General features: G+C 49.4%; 1 protein-coding gene across 9 annotated transcripts in view; it reads right to left on the bottom strand.

Moving 5' to 3' along the window:
• The window catches only part of GRB10 (growth factor receptor bound protein 10), a 182,866-nt gene that overhangs the window by 112,183 nt on the left and 49,279 nt on the right, over positions 1-21,404 (bottom strand). For 3 of the 9 annotated variants that reach the window (XM_053218700.1, XM_027046004.2, XM_053218701.1), the window contains exon 3: positions 10,973-11,041. The exons of 4 other annotated variants lie outside the window; for them this stretch is intronic. In XM_053218700.1, the coding sequence (XP_053074675.1) occupies positions 10,973-11,023 (51 nt within the window). In that variant the 5' untranslated portion in view covers positions 11,024-11,041. Of the gene's footprint in view, positions 1-10,919; positions 11,042-21,404 lie in introns of those variants that run through there. 2 more of the 9 variants (XM_027046005.2, XM_053218704.1) reach the window with 2 other exon arrangements.

Raw genomic sequence — 21,404 nt, 5'->3', positions numbered from 1 at the left:
GAAGGTACATAATTATATCGAAACTTCTGTGTTCTGAAATGCTGGCATGCCACTGGTCCCCAGAAATACTTCAGTGACCGCCGGCCAGCCACCCCTCGGGCAGGTGCCCGAGCCAGACGAAGAGTCAGCCACAAACTCTTCCTGCTTCGCATTCCAGACTGGTTACCACATCCTGATAACTTGGCCTTCTAAATAGACTTCGGCTCACTTCTCGTACGGCCACTGCAGTGTCCTAGCCTCGGGTGCCCCCGTCTCACCTCGAAGCCCTCGCTCGGACAGTAGCTCCGAGGTGATTCTGGTGTCCGGATCCCACACCGAGCAGCGCAGGCCGAGGGTGGAGCAAATCCCGCGCCACCACAGGGGACAGCGTCTAGCCCAGGGATTTGTGCGTCTGCACCCTCGATCCTCACCCCACACCTGGCATTTCCGTCTCAGAAGACCAGAGACCTCACTTTACTCCAAACGAATTTGCTCATGAGGAGGATTTCCTACGGGCATTAACCCCCAGGTCACTGGGAGCCTAAGACCTACCACACCCGCGCTGGACATCAGCCGGGGAAGTCGTGAAAGCAGGAATCTCAGTACGAGAAAGCTTTTCAGAACAATGAAACGACGTCTGTGATTACCGATCGACACCTTTATACTCCTTGAGACTAGAAAATCTTAACCAGCACGGCAGAGTTCTGGGCCTACCTGACCACAAGGCTTCGGAGAATCTGATACCTGACCACTTGGTCACCTAAGGAACAGACAAATACAGCCAATGTGCAGAGAGAGTCCACCTGTTCGATAATCGTCTACCGAACACCCATTCTATGGCCAGCACATGAGCCCTTAAAGGACAGATCCTGCCCTCTCTGCCTTATATGTTACCTGGACAATACAGATAGTACGCGATTATCATACCAGGCAGCATACTAATTTATAATTTAAGAGGACGGCGCCGTAGAATAATACAAGGAACGCACAGAGCAGGGTAAGTGGGGGGAAGAAGGTGCGACTGAAACAAAACAGGAGGGGTGGTCTCACTGAAAAGGGAGGGGGAGGAACAAGGCCCCTGCTGGCAGCGGCAAGGTCCTCGGTCCAGACAGACGCGGCAGCCTGTGTAAGGCGACTTCAATGTCTTCACCTTGATCGTGACAAATGCGGACAAGTATGCCACAGGCCAGCCAGCTTCCCTGTGAAACAAACATCTAACCCAGCTTCTTCTATTCCTTTTTTTTTTTTCTTTAATCTTTATTTATTTTTGAGAGAGATACAGAGACAGAGTGCGAGCAGGGGAGGAACAGAGAGAGAGGGAGGCACAGAACCCGAAGCAGGCTCCGGGCTCCGAGCCGTCAGCACAGAGCCCGATGGAGGGCTCGAACTCGCAAACCCCAAGTTCATGACCTGGGCCAAAGTCGGACGCTTCACTGACTGAGCCACCCAGGCGCCCCTCAGCTTCTTGCATTTCTAACCCACGTTGGGATTCTCTACCAATAACGAAAAGGTCTTGTTTTTCCTAGAAGTTTATGCTCCCTTTATGGTTTATTTTCTATTTATATAAGCCCCACTGCCAAGTGATCAAATTCCAGTCCCCGCATCATAAGCGGGCTCCCACGCACCTAGAAAGAGCTGGCGGAGACCCCCTTCTCCCTCCTGTCCCCCAGCCAGTGCCACGGTGGGGCTGAAAAGCTTCTGCGGAACCACAGCAGCCAGAGCAAGCTGCAGGCACAGGCGGGGAATCCACCTGCAGAAAATGCCACGCCAGGTTTCCTAGCACTTTTCCGGAAAACCTAACCAACCCCACGCACAGTGACAGCGAGTTCAGTAAGCAGAGAGGCTAAAACATCAGCCAAGTGTTTATCTTTTCCTTAAACATCAATTATAGAAAAAGTCTGCAGAGGCTGAGAATAATGCTAACCTTCAATTAACAGCAACTTTAAACACTTTTTTTTGGTATCTTCCTAATTAGTAAAAAAATAGTAATCATTTTTATTTTTTTTAAGTTTATTCATTTTGAGAGAGAGACAGAGCACACCCGAGGGGGGAAGGGGCAGAGAGAGGGGGACAGAGGATCCACAGCAGGCTCCGTGCTGTCAGCACAGAGCCTGACGCAGGGCTCAATCTCACAAACCCTGGGATCAGGACCTGAGCCGAAACCAAGAGTCCAACGCTTAACCGACTGAGCTGCCCAGGTGCCCCAATAGTTAAGAATCTTTAAAAGACTCAACCAACAGTCAGTGGCCCCTCTTTGCAGGGGAGCAGGGGAGCGGGCCCTATCTACCCCCACTTGCCAAATGAGGCACAGGGAGCAGAGGACACTTTGCCCAGGGAGGGAAAAGTCCCTTGTAACAATAAAGGGATCCACGCACACTACTCTGAAATTCAGCATGAACTAAGTATCATGCAGAAATGATTTAAACCTACCCGAAAGAACAAACACCTAAATAGGAAATTAAACAGGTTTAAAAGCCCATGTTTTCACTATTCCACACGCTGTATTAAAAAGGAAGAATTCTGGGGGCGCCTGGGTGGCTCAGTTGGTTAAGCGTCCAACTTCGGCTCAGGTCATGATCTCACGGTCCATGAGTTCAAAACCCGAGTCGGGCTCTGTGCTGACAGCTCGGAGCCCGGAGCCCGCTTCTGGATCTGTGTCTCCCTCTCTCTCTGCCCCTCCCCTGCCCATGCTCGCTCTCTCTCTCTCTCTCTCTCTCTCTCTCTCTCTCTCTCTCAAAAATAAATAAACGTTAAAAAAAAGAAGCTGAGGGGCGTATGGGTCCTGATATAGGACACAGAACTTCAAACGCTCAAGGGCAAGATGGGGCGCTTACGAGGGAAGCAGCTGACCCGTGCGCATCACCCAGGTGCACGCCAGGCCCCTTTCCGGCTCCGAGCACCCATGACATTTCTCAAGAAGTCGTGTCCGCTGCCTCCCTGCCTAGCTGGTTCTCAGTTCACACCGCCAACCCAACAGCACACACCAGTGGGCTACACTGTGGCCTTGACGGGTACGTGACAAACACTGAGCCTTTACAGCTCAAGAAGCAGCCAACGCGAGCAAACATGTACCTTCTAGACGTGATTCCATAATGACCCAGAGGCAGAGGCTAACCAGAACACTGATCCGGGAAGTTCAGTCTCTGTTGAGAACTGCGGAGAGTTGAAAGAACACGGATTTCTGGGGGGGACTGAACCACCATGGCAAGGAAGAGGAGGAAAACAGAAGCGGGATATTGGGGTCTGGCCCTAGACAGGTGTTTCTTGGAAGGAGGCAAATTCACTGGCCTCTGTTCCACCGTGGCTCTGGACCTTGCTGGACAGGACATGAATTAAGTACCCCTGGCTCTCCATCACTCAATCGGCCTGCAGGCAGGAACCAAAGACAGTGCCCAGGAGCAGGAAGGCAGAGTGGAGAAGGACTTGGGCCCACGGCCCCACGGCGACCGTCGAGGCACACGCTGTGTGACAGGAGCACACGATAAAAACAGCACGTGGAAAGCACTCAATAAATACAGCTGTTTTTTAGAATTATTGTAGAGCTGTCATTTCCCTCAAACTATCCAGAAGAAATCGAAGACGTCAAGCCCACACCTAAGGGGATGACCTTATTTGAGAAGATGACGTGTAGGCAAAAAATCAGCATTCAGAGTAGAACAAGCCTGTCTCTCTCTCCAATCAAAAAATATATACTTGTAGGGGCGCCTGGGGGGCTCAGTCGGTTGAGCGTCCCACTTTGGCTCAGGTCACGATCTCACGGTTGGTGAGTTCAAGTCCTGCATCAGGCTCTGTGCTGTCGACACAGAGCCCACTTGCTTTGGGTCCTCTGTCCCCCTCTCTCTCTGCCCCTTACCCTCTCATTCTCTCTCTCTCTCTCTCTCTCTCTCTCTCTCTCTCTCTCTCTCAAAGTAAATAAGAAAACTTTAAAAAACTAGGGGCGCCTGGGTGGCTCAGTTGGTTAAGCGTCCGACTCCAGCTCAGGTCATGATCTTGCAGTCAGTGAGTGTGGGCGCACGTCGGGCTCTGTGCTGACAGCTCGGAACCTCGAGCCTGATTTGGATTCTGTGTCTCCCTCTCTCCCTGCCCCTGCCCCACTCGTGCTCGTCTCAAATATAAACATTAAAAAAAACTTTTTAATTACAATTATAATTAGAAATTAAATATATATATATATACTTCAAAAATTTTTATTTATGTTTATTTACTTATTTATAGCATTTCACTGGTTTCCAGACATTCTCTCATTTTGACGTTTTAAAACACACACATCTTCCAGTTGATCCACATTTAAGGATCATACTTGGTCATCTTTCTCTTCATTTTGACTGGAAAGCAGTCATTAAGTTGACCCCTTATCTCAGGGCATTTTAGAATCAAAGACATAAATGCAAAATCCCAGGGTACACACTGAACGTTTCATCACAGAGGCTCCGAGAATTAAACCCAAGTTTCCCTGAAAATACCTTCCCTCGTGGGTCTCGGGCATGAACACACTCCGGTAGCTACAAAACGTTAAGAAAAACAAGCCTCCGTTACTCAGCAGAGAGTAATGGCCTCTTTGCCTTGATGCTACTGTCATCTGGAAGGGGGACGTCGTGACAGGTAACATCCAAGTCAAGTCCCTGGACAACGGGCAGCACGCTGCCAGCGACTCGGTTTTCCCATCTTTAAAATTGGTGTCACGAAGGTCGTACCTCACAGGGCTGGTGGACGGTTCAATGGGAGAATCCAAAACAAGTACACCCAAGTGCTGAGTCTTTTCCCCGCGACCCCCCGTATACCACCATCTGTCAAGTCCCCAGCTCTGGGCTGTAGACCATTCACGTGACCGGTCAGGAAATGACTCGGGTCCCCACTGGTGCCCACGAAGCACACTGTTGACACAGACCCACCGGGCTGGTTTCGCACCTGTCTGTCACCCCACGGCTGGGATCTGCGCAGACAGTGCTGGCCTCCGGGGATCCCAACCCCCAGCCACGCTCCACCTGGGACCAAATCGGTCACAGCTGCTCCCAGCGTTTAAAGGAAAGGGTTTTCAATGGATCCGAAAGTTATGAAAAGTATAAACACGCGTGCTATTTACCAACATGTCATTGACTAAGTACAGTTCCAATAAACTAAACCAGCTCAGTGCAGTTTGCCAGATCAGAAAGCAAATGGGTTTCCAAACCAAATGCCGGTCTATTTTTTAAGTGACTATCCTGCAATCGCTTCAAAGACTTGAAAAGACCATAATCCAATTTACACACGTATCGCAAAAGCACTTAAAAATTCCATGTCTAGGGAAGAAATGTACACTCTTTTTTTTTTAAGTTTATTTATTTATTTTGAGAGAGAGAGAGAGGGAGAACATGAGCATGCAAATACAAGTGGGGGAAGAGGGGGGAGAGACAGAGAGAGAGAGAGAGAGTCAGTCCCAAGTGGGTTCCTCGATGTCAGCACAGAGCCCAACTCGGGGCTTGAACTCACGAACCATGAGATCATGAACTGAGACGAAGTCGAGAGTCAGACACTTAACCAACTGAGCCACCCAGATGCCCCCAGAATCAAAACTTTAAATAATTTGCAAAACCACTTATAGGTAAGCGTCCCACCTGCTGGGACACTGTCATGAAATAAAGATAAGGGATGGGACAACTTAAGGGATGTGTAAGAGCCACAGTGAGGAGAAGGTACCAGCCACAAATTTCTTGGAGAACACAGAGTCCAATAAAATGTCCTTTCGTGTAAGATTAAAACAGAAGAAGGGGCGTCTGGGTGGCTCAGTTAGTTAAGCATCCAACTTTGGCTGGGGTTGTGATCTCAACGTTCATGAGCTCGAGCCCCATGTGGGCCTCAGCGCTGACTGTGTGAAGCCTGCTTGGGCTCAAGTGACTGATGGGATGATTGTGCTTTCTCTGCCCCTCCCCACTTTGTGCTTTCTCTCTCTCTCTCTCTCTCTCTCTCTCTCTCTCTCTCAAAAATAAATATTTTTTTAAAAAATGAAGAGGCTACAGAATCCCTCTCCGGTTAAAAAAAAATTAAAAATAAAAAACAAGTGACGGACTTTGGGAATGGAATTCACTTCTAGGGACGGATCCCAAATCGAGACTACAGGGATGAGGTCATCCCCCGGCCCCTCCAGACACTGCCAGCAGATGGAGGGGTCCGGTGTCCCCAGATGTCCGCGGACCCAGCAGAAAATCCACAGCTGGCTGTGCTCGGCAAGCAGCAAAGCGCCATCCGCGGGCTCTGAGTCTCATCCCCGTGGCCCCAACCACGAGCAGACGAGCCAGCGGACACAGGAGGCCCCACGGGGAGCCCCCGTCCGTCCTTCAACAGGAGTTGGCAAACGTCTCCGGTGAAGGGCCAGACGCTACTCAACTCTGCTGGGGAGCCTGAGAGCGGCCACTGACGAGATGTCAACAAATGAGCGTAGCCGTGTTCCCATAACACTTCATTTATAAAAGCAGGCAGGGGGGCAGGACTGGCCCACGGCCGTCGTCTGCCAGCTCCCGCGCCGGAAGGAAAGGTTCCGGAAGGCTCAGCGCCACGGAACTGAAATGAAGCCAGAGGAGCAACTCGCAGCAACCACCAGGGGCTGGGACAGGACGTAGGAAACGACCCAGCAGGCAGACGGTGGCGGAGAAGGAGCCACCAGCAGGCTCGGGGCTCTGACCTCCACCCCAGCAGGTGTCTCTGCGCGACAGGATCACGAGGACGCTTTCCCAGACGTCTGACTTCGAACACGAGCAACTCAGAGGTCAAGAATGACAATTATAGAAATAAAGCTAAAATACTCAGAATAAATATTTGGAAGTTCAAGCATAAGCCTGATCACCTGTATCACGTTTACATTCAAGCATTTCGGTGCCACAGCACAGCTCAACACTCTGTTCACGCATTTTACCTGAACCCATCACACTGCCTACTTCCAACATTCTTCATGAGGATAATAAACGCTGCTTTTGTTTATAGTGAATAGATAAAATGCACCTTGAAATAGGTGCATAATCCCTTCCTCAAAACCCCGGGGGCTAGAAGTAGGTGGGAATTCAGAAATTTTTGGATTCGAGGGGCTCCTGGGTGGCTCAAGTGTCAGACTCTTAATTTAGACTCAGGTCTGTGCTGACAGCTCAGAGCCTGGAGTCTGCTTCAGATTCCGTGTCCCTCTCTCTCTGTGCCCCTCCCTTGCTCATGCTCTGTCTCTCTCTCTCTCTCTCTCTCGAATAAATCAAAAACATTGTTATGGAATGGAGAAAGATAAGGCAGGGTCCAGGGTGGCCTAGGAACGTAACCATTATGCACCTACAGTCCATAGCTCTGAACAAGTCGAATCGAATTCTCCTGTGACGTGAGAAATGACAATACTTCTCAGTTTAGAGCTTTGGGGGTTTCACTTTTTAATTATTTTTTCATGTTTATTTATTTTTTTCATGTGTATTTATTTTTGAGAGAAACAGAGACAGAGAGTGAGCGAGGGAAGGGCAGAGAGAGAGGGAGACACAGAATCTGAAACAGGTTCCAGGCATTGAGCTGTCAGCACAGAGCCCGACACGGGGCTCCAACTCACAAACTGTGAGACCACGACCTAAGCCGACGTCGGACGCTTAACCAACTGAGCCACCCAGGCGCCCCGAGCTTTGGGAATTGTAAAATTGCAGACCATGGGCTGCAGGCGTCTATTTATAACCCCCTCCCCCCAAGACGCCCTGTTCCTACGTGGCCAAAGTCTAACCTCCCCCACCTCCCCAAGCCAGGATTTTCCTCCCTGCATCCTTCTGCCCAGTCCTATCTGGGCACCACCTGCGGCTCTGGGCACTTCCTCCAGGGAGGCCTCCTTGACCTCCTTTCTCCCCCACCAGCCTATTTTATCTGCCTCAGAATCACTGTCATCGTTCACAATCATCTTATCTGCCAGCTGTCCCGTGTCCGCCTTCCCAACTAAGACTCATAAGCCTAGGGAACTTGCCTGCCTCGTGCAAAGCCACCCACCCCCCTAGCTCAGACACTGTGTCTGGCACAATCAGTGACCAAGGAATTAAAGGTAACTATCCTGGGCTGGGTGTCCCAGACGTGGTCACCCCCGTGCTGGGCAATTTCCATGCCCTTGCTCCAAACCCCACACGACCTGGACACCATTAACCCTTTTGGGCCAGCAGGGAAACTGAGGCACAGGAGTGTTACAAGATCCACCCTCCCACAAAGGCCACCGAACAACGACAATATCAGATTTTAAAGGAAAACTCTAAGTCTTAAAAGTGAAGCTGTTTGTTCCCTATTCCACCAACCCGGGGGCCGCTAAAGTGGAAAGCATGATAACTGAATGCACACGCTAACTTGGGTGCTTCTGGGTCCATAAAAAAACTCTACATCTCGGCCACTCACTGACCAAAGCCCGTTATCTAATCCGAGCCCCAGCACATACGGAACAGCTCGAGTCAGAAATCCGATAGTATGCTAAAGATCTTAAGAAATTCTTCTCCACGAAGACTTGGGAGATTCCTCTAAATTGCCATAATTGCAGATTGCTCAAGACTGGAACTCACTGTAAATCATGCCATTTTCTGAGAAATTCTGCAACAGTCATCTGATTTTCCAGGAACAGTGGATGCCAACTGCCAAGTCCGGCTGCCGCATTTTTACAAGCGGAGGACCGTGCCGTCAAATGCCACCGAAAGGCACGACTGAGCATTTCACCAAGGGGTGACAGAGTTTCACTAGGGTTGCCCCCCACACCCCCTCCACGGCTTTCTGGCTTATGCAGAACTGCCTTGGGCATCCGGGGCGGCAATGACAAACAGCTAGTGCGTCTGTGGAGAAAGGCATGACCTTTACTGGGTGCTTCTGCTGTCTCTGTGAGACCCACAGAAGACTGAAAATGGAAGGAGGGGGGCGGAGGGAGGCAAGAGGGTCTTTGTGCCATCACCCTTCCCTCCATCAGGTCCGCTCTGTAATCAGCTGGAGAGGACACCTCTCCACCAACTTTCAGCCGGACTCCCTCAGGGACAGTTTTCCACGTAGTGCACTGATCTTTTCCATTTGGAAGCAGTGGTATGAAGTGCAAGGCAGCAGGCCAGATGATGGGTACAATGTGCACCCAGACAACTGGCCACAGCTAAGGGGCCACGGGAGGATTGGACCTACGACCCATGGATGCAGCATGGAGCTTTAACCAACAGGGTGAAGCCTCTTGTTTATTTATTTATTGGGTGGGGGGCGGGGACAGAGAAAGAGGGGGGGGGAGAGAGAGAGAGAGAGAGAGAGAGAGAGAGAGAGAGAGAGAGAGGGAGGGATAGGGAATCCCAAGTAGGCTCTGCACCGGCAGCACAGAGCCCAGTGTGGGGCTCGAACTCACAAACTGTGAGACCATGACCTGAGCCGAAATTAAGAGTCTGACCTTTGACTGAGCCACCCAGGAGCCCCAAGGCCTCTTTTAGGAATAAGCAAGCAACCATGGCTTAAGCAGAACACCCTTCCCACTTCTACTAGGTGCTGGCCCTCTTTTCCAGCTTGTAACTCGTTCTGGCCTCGTCCCAAATTCAGTGGCTACCACGAATGGTATTCCTAACATTCAGCCTTTCTTGGAAGGTTCACTTCACTTTGATACCAAAACAACAACAACAACAACAAAAGATCAGGGGCGCCTGGGTGGCTCAGTCAGTTAAACGTCTGACTTCGGCTCAGGCCATGATCTCACGGTCCGTGGGTTCAAGCCCCACATCGAGCTCTATGCTGACAGCTCAGAGGCTGGAGCCTGCTTCGGATTCTGTGTCTCCCTCTCTCTCTGCCCCTCCCCTGCTCCTACTCTGTCTCTTTCTCTCAAAAAGAAATAAACATTAAAAAAAAAAATTTTTTTTTAATTAAAAAGAAAGCTCTCTGCAGCCGATGAATAAGCAAATTTTCATCACAGTCGCTAAAAAGTGACTCGACAGACCAAGGGAAGGAAACACAAGTTCAGAGAAATGCAGAACTCCAGTCAAGGGTAGAGCATACGGAAGGGCCTCAAAATCAGGGAGCCATGCTGGAGAGCTGGAGGCCAAGAGAAAGAGAAAGAGAGAGAGAGGAGAAAGAGAGAGAGAGAAAGAAAGAGAGAGAGAGAGAGAGATTGAGAGAGAGAACAGGTGCTTGACATGCTAAAGGACCAATAAAGATAAACCAGGCGCCATGTGTCAAGTCCAAAGAACCAGGATTCATTCCTTCAAGGGCAGCTGTCCACCCTGCAAAGTAAAGGCTCAAACAAAACCGTGGTTCAGAAGGTGGGGGCACCCGGGTGGCTCCATCCCAGGGTTGATCCCAGGGTTGTGGGATCGAGCCTCACGTCGGGCTGATGCTCATGCTGACGGCGTGGGGCCTGTTTGGGATTCTCTCTATCCCCTCCCCCACCCCTCCCCTGCTCATGCTCTGTCTCTCCCAAAATAAATACATAAACTTTAAAAAAAAAAAAAAAAAGAAAGAAAACATGGGTCCAAAGATGAAGGAAATTAACAGAGGAAATTCACCGAGCAGCCCATGAAGAGCCCAGGAAACCAGAGGAGCAGATATGAACTTGTCCTCCACAAACCCCCACCTGATGCTTCCAGGCGGAGGGAAAAAGGAGCCAGTTGGGGGGGGGGGGGCGGGGAGGGGGAGGCTTCCACCCCCAAAGCACAAGCTGCACCCAGGCCAGGACACCCTCCTCTCCCAGTGTCGTGCCCCAGATGCTCAGGTCTCTGGCTGAACATCCCCGCAGCCGCCACTCGAATGGGCCTTCTGGAGGTTTGGGGCCCAGCAGACGACCACGTGGCGCCTGCTTTATCCCAAACACCTCTTCCCACACATCAGAGGCAAGACCGCACCACAGTGACAACCCTCTGGAACCCGGAAGCCGTGGCCGAGGGGGACACGTGGTAAGATCTTCCAGAACACGCCGGTGACCCCAGTGCAGACATCCCCCCTGGTGACCCGTCGTGGTTACTGACCACACGGGTGCCAGCTCCGCCTGCTGGCATCCAACATCCACGCTCCCCCATACCTGGTGGTACGGATGGTGCAAGAAGGAATCCGGGCAGCCGGCTAAAGCCATGGGCTCCTTCTTCAGCACCTGCAACAGAGACAGACCGTGAGAAGCAGCCAGACGGGACACCACGGTCACTGCTCGCAGCTTGTTCCAGGGCGACACACCCGAGCCAGTGGCCCCTGGACACCCTCGCGCGATCAGGCACTCAGGTGGGAGGTCTGCTCAAGGGGTCCCCGCTTTTCTTCTCACACAGAGACTGGCTACGGAACCCTGGGAAGGCCGTCCGCACGGTCACAGGATCCATGGGGCGCGGGGGCCCTCAGAGGGGTGTGGGGGGCGCCGGCCCCCCGCGGAGGCTCCCAGGGACCGCCGGGCTCCTTTGGTCATTACAGATATTAACACCCTGAAGATGTGATCTTCCTTTGGGGAATATGGATTGAGCCTCATTCCAATCAAGCACCGAGGAAGCTGTGTGTGGTCAGGGTTTCCCCGGTACCGCCCGTGTGTATGCTGACTCTCCCGGCCGCAGCCGAGATCAAAACACTGTTACGGGCATCTGACACCCCCACTGGTGTCACACACTCCCTGGAGGCACGGTTCTGTGACTACAATCTCTGACAATGACATTCACAGAAATGGACTTCTGAACGCACATTAAGCCTCTCCTCGCTTCTGTGTGAGCTACAAGTAACATGAGCTGTATTCAAAAGCCCATCGTGGGGGCGCCTGGGTGGCTCAGTCAGTTAAGCACCCGACCCTTAATTTCAGCTCAGGTCACGATCTCGCAGTTCGTGGGATCGAGCCCCACATCAGGCTCCACACTGACAGCACAGAGCCTGCTTAGGATTCTCTCTCTCCCTCTCTCTCTGCTCCTCCCCAACTCGTGCTCTCTCTCTCTCTCTCAAAATAAATGAACTTAAAAAAAATTTTTTTTTCTTCTTAAAAGCACATTGGCTCCTACAGTGATATCCCAATAAGCACGAAACACAGACCCTGTCATTTTCGTTTTTAATCTGCTGCGGCACAAACCACATGCCTGATGCATACAAAGCAGACAGCGAATCTCCCTCCCCTCTGACGCAGAGGACGGGTGGGGCGGGGAGGTTAGGGGCAACCAGCAGCTTGGCCGGGACTCAGACGGGTCACCCGTTTGCCTCTGAACACAAAAAAACCAAGGCCAAACTTCCATGAAGCGAGCTTCTCTGAGATCCTTCCTTCTAAAGCTCAGCGGTAATCAGAGAGCAGGGGGAGGATTCCAGGAACAGGGAGGAACCAGGGACAATGTCTCCTCATGTGGAAATCATTGGACGCTGAGAATGCCATTTTCAGGAATGGCAGCAATGAACGCTCTCCATCATAATCAGTCCCAGAGGTGCCTGGACCATCGGCCCATCCTCGACCCAGCCCTGCTGAACAATTCATAATCCCTGGCCACGAGAGGCTTTTCTCGAGCCTCTGCGTTTGTGGCTGTCTTTCCCTGCTCCACCACCAGCTACCTTCCTATGCCCTGTAGGACTGAGCTCAGATTTCACCTCCTCCAGGAAGCCCCCTCAGACTGCCTCTCGCCAATCAACACTGCTCCAAGATGGCTCGCTCAGTCAGTGTCCACTGGGCTTCTGGCATCTGGATCCAAGCCGGTTTCACAAAGAGGGCGCTGGCAGTCATCACTGTCAACCCCTTTAGAGCAGGAAGAAAACAAGGCAGCTCTAGGACGGCCACCCCACCATGTCCAGGAGCCGCCTCCAACAGGACTACCCACCTCTCCTACGGTGTCCCCAGAGGAGGCCCAGGGACAGGCAGGTGTCCTGCTATTCTAGAACACAGGGTCTCCTCTGAGGCTGCCTTTCGGAGGAGCAAGAATAATGAACAATAACAAGAATCCCCACAACGAGGCAGCAAGGAAACTGAGCTTAAAAAAACACTTTCTGGGGGCGCCTGAGGGGTTCAGTTGGTTAAGCAACTGACTCTTGACTTCAGCTCAGGTCATGATCTCACGGCTCATGAGACTGAGCCCCACGTTGGGCTCTGTGCTGACAATGCAGAGTCTGCTAAGGATTCTCTCTCTCCCTCTCTCTCAAAACAAACAAACTTAAAAAATTTTTCTGCTCCTATACTCAGAGCACGGAAGGTCCCACTTCCCTGAAGTCGTTTTACTACAAGAAAAATAAAGACTATTTAGTCAGTGGCTCATTTCTCTCAATGAAAGAAAAAAGGAGAATGGAAGAAACAGGACAGGCAGGAACTGCCCGGGACAAGATAAACTGGAGGCTGTGGGCAGTCAAATCAGAATCAATGCTGCAGACAGTACAGTCCGTGGACGCAAAATCCCAGGAACGTGGACAACAGACCCCAGGGAGGACGCATCAAACAGAGTGGCAAAAAGGTTGAACAGTCTGCAGTTCGGCGCAAAACTCGGGGTGCAGAGAACAGCGCGTGGCTGTGAAGGGAACACCACCTTCCCCAGCCGACCTCGACCCCGCACCTCTCATGCATCTGGGGCAGAGTGAAGATTCTCTGACCAGACAGTCGGAGTTTTTCAGAATTCAGAAAGGAAGACTCACGAAAGCTTCCCAGGGGAATCCTGAAAGACTCCAGTGGGGCATAAAAGTAAGGACATTCATTCCGTCAACCAAAATAGCAACAAAATTGGGGCGCCTGGGCAGTTCAGTCAGTTGAGCACCCAACTCTTGGTTTTGGCTCAGGTCGTGATCTCGCGGTTTCGTGTGTTCGAGCCCCGTGTGGGGTTCTGCACTGACAATGCGGAGCCTGCTTGGGATTCTCTCTCCCTCTCTCTCTTTGTCCCTCCCCCACTCACACTGTCTCTGCCTCTCTCGAAACAAATAAACCTAAAAAGAAAGATAGCAAAAAATTCGAAGGTAAGACCCAGTCGTGGGCTGAAGCGTGTCCTCCCCACAATTCAAAAGTTGAAGCCCTAATGCCCAGGACCCACAGCGTGGCTATATTTGGAGGTGGAGGTCTTTAAAGATGTGATTAGCTTAAAATGAGGTGTTAGTGTGGCCCCCGAGTCAATGTGAGGGGACCTGAGGACACAGACACACACAGAGGGGCGAATGCGGGAAGACACAGGGAGAAGACGGCCGTCTACACGCCAAGGAGAGGGGCCTCACGAGGTCCCAGCCCTGCCCACACCTCAATCTCAGACTTCGGCCTCCAGAGCCAAGAGGAAATAAATTCTGTTATTTGAGCTGCCCAGTCTGTACAATTCTGTTAAGGCAGTCGGTCCTGAAAAACTAATACAGACCCAAGATAGGAAAACACTATTAAATTGCTATTTCAGCTAAAAGGAACAGAAGTGCCCTAAATCTATAACATCCACTACCAGGCAATTATGTTTTCGCTAAGGGTTAGGATCCTTTAATCCATCTGCACAGAAACCAGAGAATGACCTGTAAGAGGCTGCTAGGCTGAAGGGAAGAGGGTAGGGGCAATGGAAGCCCTGACAAGATGGCGGGAGGGCCCCACGCAGTAACCGGCTTCTCTACTGCATGGGCACGGCTGTGGCTGGTCACCTCTCTCCAGCCTTGGGCAAGGCCAGTAGCCCCCAAGCCTGTAAACCGGTCTGGCCCATAAGTCAACCTGGGCCTATGGTAGCAAGTCTCATGTGTCCATGTGTCCAGCATCCAGCCGTTTAATCCCAACACCAACCTAGCTGCTATTCTGAAAGTACTCTGGGGAAGTGGTTGACATCTGCAATCACTGGACTTTTAGGCAAAGGGGATTACCCTCCCTACAAGAGGTGGGCCTCATGCAATCAGCTGAGGGCCGTAAGAGCAAAGACTGAGATTTCGCAAAGAAGGGATCTGACCTCAAGACTGCAGCAAACTCCTGAGTTTCCAGACTGCCAGCCTGGCCCAGGGATTTCAGACTTCTCAGTCCCCAACAATCACGTCAGCCAATTCCTTAAAATAGATCTCTTTGTATGTACACACACGTTCGGTGTCTCAGGAGAACCCTGACGTATGCACCCCAGCCAACCATGGCCAGATCCCAGGACCACGCGTGGTGTCTCCTGTAGGCCTCCCCAGTGCCCATCTGAGTCTGATGACTCTGCATGGTCAACCTCCCAGCCCCCAGCCCTTCTCCAAACACACCCTCCACCTTCTTCAGCCCGCAGCCTCCCTTCCCTGAGCAGGCTAATTTTCTCCCCTTCGCCCACATCCCCGCGGGCCTTGGGGAGGGGTTAACACCCTTCTGGCCCCTTAAGGACCCTCTTGGCACCTGTGCTAATGGCTGCCTGTTGCCCCATGCCCCCTTCTGCCACTGCTCCCCACATTCCTTCTAGCTCACTCCATGCGTGCCGCCCTGCCCAGCCTTGTTTGCCTCCGGAACTCTTGGACATGTTCAACACGTGGAGACACGTAACTTTCCCCCGAAGCTTCAAATTTAATGGGTGTTGGAGTGCCAGAAATATCACATACACATGCCAATGTTATCACCTAAATACGACCTTTGAAAGCATTTACCAAATGAGATTGCTTCTCAGTCAGAATAATAGACATCCCGTAAGTCCTGCTGAGTAGCTCCCTTTGGGATAAGAACACTATAGTTCGATACAGTAAGAAGATCAGAGTAACTCGAGTCTCTAATAAAATGCATCAAACCTAGCTCTCATTGGATTTAATGGTGAAAGATAGAAAGCTTTTCCCTTAAGATCAGAAACAAGGTGAGGATGTCAGTTTTTGCGTCTTCTACTCAACATAGCATTGGAAGTTCTAGCTAGAGCAATACAGCAAGAAAAAGAAATAAAAAGGCATCCAAATTGGAAAGGAACTAATACAATCTCTGTTCACAGACGACACAATCTTATCCATAGAAAACCCTAAAAATTACTAAGATGCACACATAATTAGAATTAACAAATGCATCAAAGTTACAGAATGTAAGATAACACACTAAAACTAGTTGTGTTTCTATACTCCAACAACAAAAAAATCTGAAAAAGAAATGAAGAAAATAAATCCACTTGAAACAGCATCAAGAATAACAACTAGGAATATATTTACCTAATGAGGCAAAACACTTGTGTACTAAAAATTACAAACGTCGCTCTAAGACTATAAAAGAAATAGAAACACGGAAAACATCCTGTGTTCATAGCTGGGAATATTTAACAGTTTTAAGATGATGACAATACCCAAAGCATATACAGAGTCAGTGCCATCCCTCACAAATTCCCACTGGCATTTTTTTGCAGAAATCGATAAAACCTTTCTAAAATTCATATAGACCCTCAAAGGACCCCAAACAGCCAAAAAAAAAAAAAAAAATCTTGAAAAGGAAGAACAAGGTTGGAGGACTCACATTTCCCGATTTCAAAACTGACTACAAAGCTTTGGTGATAAAGACAGTGTGAAATGGCTGAAGGGCAGATGGACAGACCAATGGAATACAACAGAGCCCGCAGAAATAAACCCTCACGTATGATGGCAGGCTGATTTTCAACAAAGGTGTCAGGGCCATTCAATGGGGAAAGGACAGCCTCTTCAACAAGCAGTTTTGGAAAAACTGGATATCCACATGCAAAAGGATGAGGTTGAACTCCTATCTTACACTATCAATGAACATTTATTCAAATGGATCAAAGACCTAAACCTAGGAGTTAAAACTGTAAAACTCTTACAAGAAAGCATAAGAAAAAGTCTTCATGATGTTGGATTTGACACAGACTTCCGGTTAGGACACCAAATGCATCAGCAACAAGAAAAGACAAATCAGACTTCATCAAAATTAAAACCATTTGTACCAAGGATACGATTAAGAGATGGCAAAAACCCATAAAAAAGGACAAAATAGTTGCAAATCATTTATTTGATAAGGGATTAATATCCAGCATATATAAAGAACACCTACAACTCAACAGTGAGAAAACAGGCCACCAATTTTAAAAATGGCCTTGACTAGACATTTCTCCGGGGAAGATATAAAAATGACCAATGAACACATCAAAAGACACTCAACATCACTAGTCACTAGGGAAATGTAAATCAAACCATGGTGAGATACCACAGAGAATAAGCATTGGCGAGGATGTGGAGAAAGTGAAACCCTTCTCTGCTGCCGGTAAGAATACAAAACAGCACAGCCTCTGTGGAAAACAGTATAACAACTCTTCAAAAAAATCAAATGGAGAATTAACATATGTCCAGAAATTCTATTTTTAGGCATAAGCCCCAAAAGAAGCAAAAGCAAGGACTCAAACAAGTACTTGTTCACCTGTGTTCAAAGCAGCATTGTTACAATAGCGAAAGAGTGTAAACAACCCAAGTGTCCATCAACAGATGAATGGATAAGCAAAAGGCAGCATATCCATACGACAGAATATTATTCAGCCTTGAAAAGGAACGCAAGTTTGACACACGCTACAACAGGATGAGCCTTGAAGAAGTTATGCTAAGTGAACTAAGTCAGTTGGCAAAGGACAAATGTTGTAGGATCTCGCTTCCACGAGGCCGTCTACAAACAAAATGTAGAAGTGAGCAGGGGCTCGGGAGAAGGGAGGGTTAATGGGTACAGAGTTTCTGTCTGTGATGATGAAAAAGTTCTAGAAATAGACAGTCATGGTGGTTAGACAACGTTGTGAATGTAAGTAATTCCATTGAATTGCACACTCAGAAGGGGTTAAAATAGGAAATTTATGTTTTATATGTTTTATCCTCTTTTTTATTTTATTTTTTAAGTTTATTTATTTATTGAGAGAGAGAGAGAGCAGAAACAGAATCCTAAGCAGGCTCTAAAACATCAGTGCAGAGCCCAATGTGGGGCTTGATCTCACAAACTGTCATATCATGACCTGAGCCAAGATCAAGAGTTGGATGATTAACTGACTGTGCCACCCAGGTGCCCCTATCTGCTTTTTTGAAACATAGAAAAGATGGGTGTCCAATGAGCTTCCTTTAACAAAATTTAAAACTTTTGCTAATTTTTTTTTTAAATGTAAGCATGAGATTCTGCAGAATTTCTTAGGATGTTAAAACTCGAAGATGGATAAAGCAAGGCTTGCAAATATCACTTCTGTACAAACTTTTTAAAAAATCTTTTTTCATGTTTATCTTTGAGACAGAGAGAGAGAGAGAGAGAGAGAGAGCGCGCGCATAAGTGGGGGAGGGGCAGAAAGAGAGGGAGACACAGAATCCGAAGCAGGCTCCAGGCTCCGAGCTGTCAGCACAGAGCCCGACGCGGGGCTCAAACTCACAAACCGCGAGATCATGACCTGAGCCGAAGTCGGACGCTTAACCGACTGGGCCAGCCAGGCGCCTCTCTTTCTAATTTCCAACATGCTTCCTGGTCACACCAGTTTTACCACTTGGAATTGGTTAAGACTTGTCCGTTTTGGTCTCTCTTGACCAGCAATGCCCTCTCGGCTCTGTGACTCTACGTCACCCAGCTGTCTGGCAGGTGAAATGAAACCCCCATCACAAGCCCTTGGTAAAATCCATCTTGCCACCCGTACCTGACCAAGACTGGGACCACGGTCGTGATCTGTGCTCTCGTGGAGACTGAAACCCTCATCCTGCTCCTGAGCAAAAAACTTCACTTCTAAACGTCCTACAACAATACAGGCTCAATGACACACTGTGCCACTTTGTAAAGAGTTCCACATTTATTATTTTCTTATGTGGATTTATTTTTGAGAGAGACAGAGCATGAGCAGGGGAGGGGCAGAGAGAGAGGGAGACAAAGAATCCCAAGCAGGCTCCGGGCTGTCAGCACAGAGCCCGACGTGGGGCTCGAACCCACGAATGGTGAGATCATGACCTGAGCCGAAGTCGGACACTTAATCCACTGAGCCCCCGAGGCGCCTCACGAGCTCCACATGCAAATCATCAGCTGACTTATCAAAATGATGTGCTTTGTACAGATACTGAGGAAAAGCCTCCTAGGCTGGTTGCTACTAGAGCTTTCTGTAACAATAAACGGCATTCTCTCTAACCGTTGTAGAATGACGAAATTGTACCCGTGACTGCTGTCCCGTCTTCCTTCAATTAAAGAGGCTTACTGCTACGTTCATCTCGCTGTGTGGATTCCATATGTCCTTTTAATTATGAGTCTGTCCTTTGCCAGAATCCCATTATAAATAATGTATTGGAGTCTATCCATTTTAACGGGGTTTTGAACTTGTGATAAAAGTTTAAATAATCTTCACCACGAAGCCTGAACTTTCTTCCTTATTAGACGACAGTTCAGAAAAATAGTTCAAGCAGAGCCAAAGTCTGCTGATGCTAGAGTCAACATTTTTCTCAACAACGTCAATATTTACACTTCTGGGTCCAGCAGCTGGACTTGAACATGCCTTTGTTCTTTTTGTTTCATGTTTATTTTCTTTCCATTTTGAGGGCAACTTCTGCTAAATGACGATGACAAGACCATCCTAAGATTTTAAATGTTGCACCCAAAACCGCTTTTTCTGAGTTTCTCACTGAATCTCTGGAGACCGGCAGGCATACCTATGCCTTTCTCATCACAACCTACTGGGAATTACGCTCATGGCCGATTTCAAGCGTCTGTCAACCCTTCCCATAGCGGGGACCCCATATGCTACAAATGTCAACTGTGATGCTGGCAGGCGCAGCGAGGGACCCGGCATCTCATGTACACCTGGCTCGTATCACCTGGCAGAGTGCTCAGCGCGGGCTCAGGATCCACGCGATCCGCTCTGATTTCCTCCTCTGCTCTGTTTTCCTTACTGAACACACATGACCTTGATGTCAGCTGAGGCGATGGGATACGACCCACGATGTGAAGACAGGTTCAGGTTCAAGTGTGTACATGGCGCATCTCGCCTGAAAGCTCACCGCCTTCTGTGGCACGCACCTGCTGCCCACTGGCCCCCTCCCCCTGCCCGCACCCCTCCCCTGCCTTCCTGGTCTGCCCCGGACGTGGCAAACATCTGAGCTCCCAAGCGCGTCTCCTCCTCTGACCTACTCTTACGAGAATGCAACCAGCCGCCTCCAAGACCCCTGAAGTCACCTGCAGGGTGGCTTCCCTGCTCCGCCGAGGATAGCACACATTGGGGGGACTCTTTCCATCTTCACTTGACCAGAAATCCAACATGTGCATTTCACCCTGCTGGGGAAGCCGAGACGTCTCCTTAGGGCACTCACTTTGTTCCCTCCAGCATGCCTGTTTCCTACTTTCTCCTCACTGCCTCCTCCTCAGGACACTCAGGCAACAGCCTGGTGGCCCTCGGCTCCTGACGCTCCGCACAGCCCAGTGCCAGCTCGTCGCCCTGCGGCCCTGCCCCACAGCCACAGCCGGCACCTGACACCAATCCTACGGCACTTGTCAGAGAGCGACTAAATGCCTTCTCGACCAAGAACGTGGTCTTGTTCCCTGCTCCGCCGAGGACAGCACACCGGGGGGACTCCAACCAGACCAACCAGTGTAACTGCAGACAGGAAAGCTAAACAAGAACATTTGATTTGGAAGTAAAAGCAAGTAAATAAATAAATGAAAATAAAATTGAAAAAGAGAAGCTGCAAGTCTTAAAATAAATCACGGGGTGGGGGGGGAGGGGGGCGCCTGGGTGGCTCGGTTGGTTAAGCGACCCGCTCTTGATTTCGGCTCAGGTCATGATGTCACGGTTCGTGGGTTCAAGCCCCACACTGGGCTCTGTGCTGGCAAGGAGACTGCTTGGGATTCTCTCTCTCCCTCCCCCTGTCTCTAACTCCTCACCCGTCTGTGCTGTCGCTCTTAAGAATAAACTCAAATAAATGAATAAGTAAATCACTGCGGGACTTTTTAAAAAGAAAGTGATACCTCCCATAAAAGCCGGGGACCCTGCTCTTTACCAGGACCAACATTCAGGATATATTAAGGTCATCGCTTGCAGAGCTGAAAACAGCACATTCAGATTCTAACTCATAATAAAGGCATTAGAAGAAACTAAGAATACTTCAAACATCAAAGGGAAAACAGAAACCAGGTGACGAAGGTAGCATTCACAATTTATTCAGAAGATGGGTGTCAACAACCCGATTCCCTTCGTTTCAAAATAACATCCAAAGTACTCCAATGTAAAAAAAAGAAACATACTCAAGGCACACTGAAACAGAAATGCTGTGAGAAGAGGGCCAGGAAGGGAGGGGCAGAGACGCAAGAACGACGCAAAGTGACGAGAGAGGGGACAGGGCCAGCAAAGTGCAGAGCAGAGGAAAGACACGCTAATGTACTGCGGACAGCAGAGGGCATGTTCGTAACGAACAACAGCGCTCAGCCTTTCTCCTCCAAACAAGAAAACATCCACGTATTAGAATCTTAAATGAATGGACAGAATACTTCGATAAGAAATTTACATGAAAAACAAGAACTCCACGCACAGAACAAAAGCAAAAGAATACGGTATTTTTGTTTAATCATGTGGTAATTTTATAGACATTAATAAAGAAAAAAATTTGGGGGGCGCCTGGGTGGCTCAGTTGGTTAAGCG

This window comes from Acinonyx jubatus, chromosome A2, assembly GCF_027475565.1.
Source record: "Acinonyx jubatus isolate Ajub_Pintada_27869175 chromosome A2, VMU_Ajub_asm_v1.0, whole genome shotgun sequence".
NCBI classification, from domain to species: Eukaryota; Metazoa; Chordata; class Mammalia; order Carnivora; family Felidae; genus Acinonyx; species Acinonyx jubatus.
Note: the sequence above shows the minus strand (reverse complement) of the source record. Positions and strands in the feature narration are given on the sequence as shown.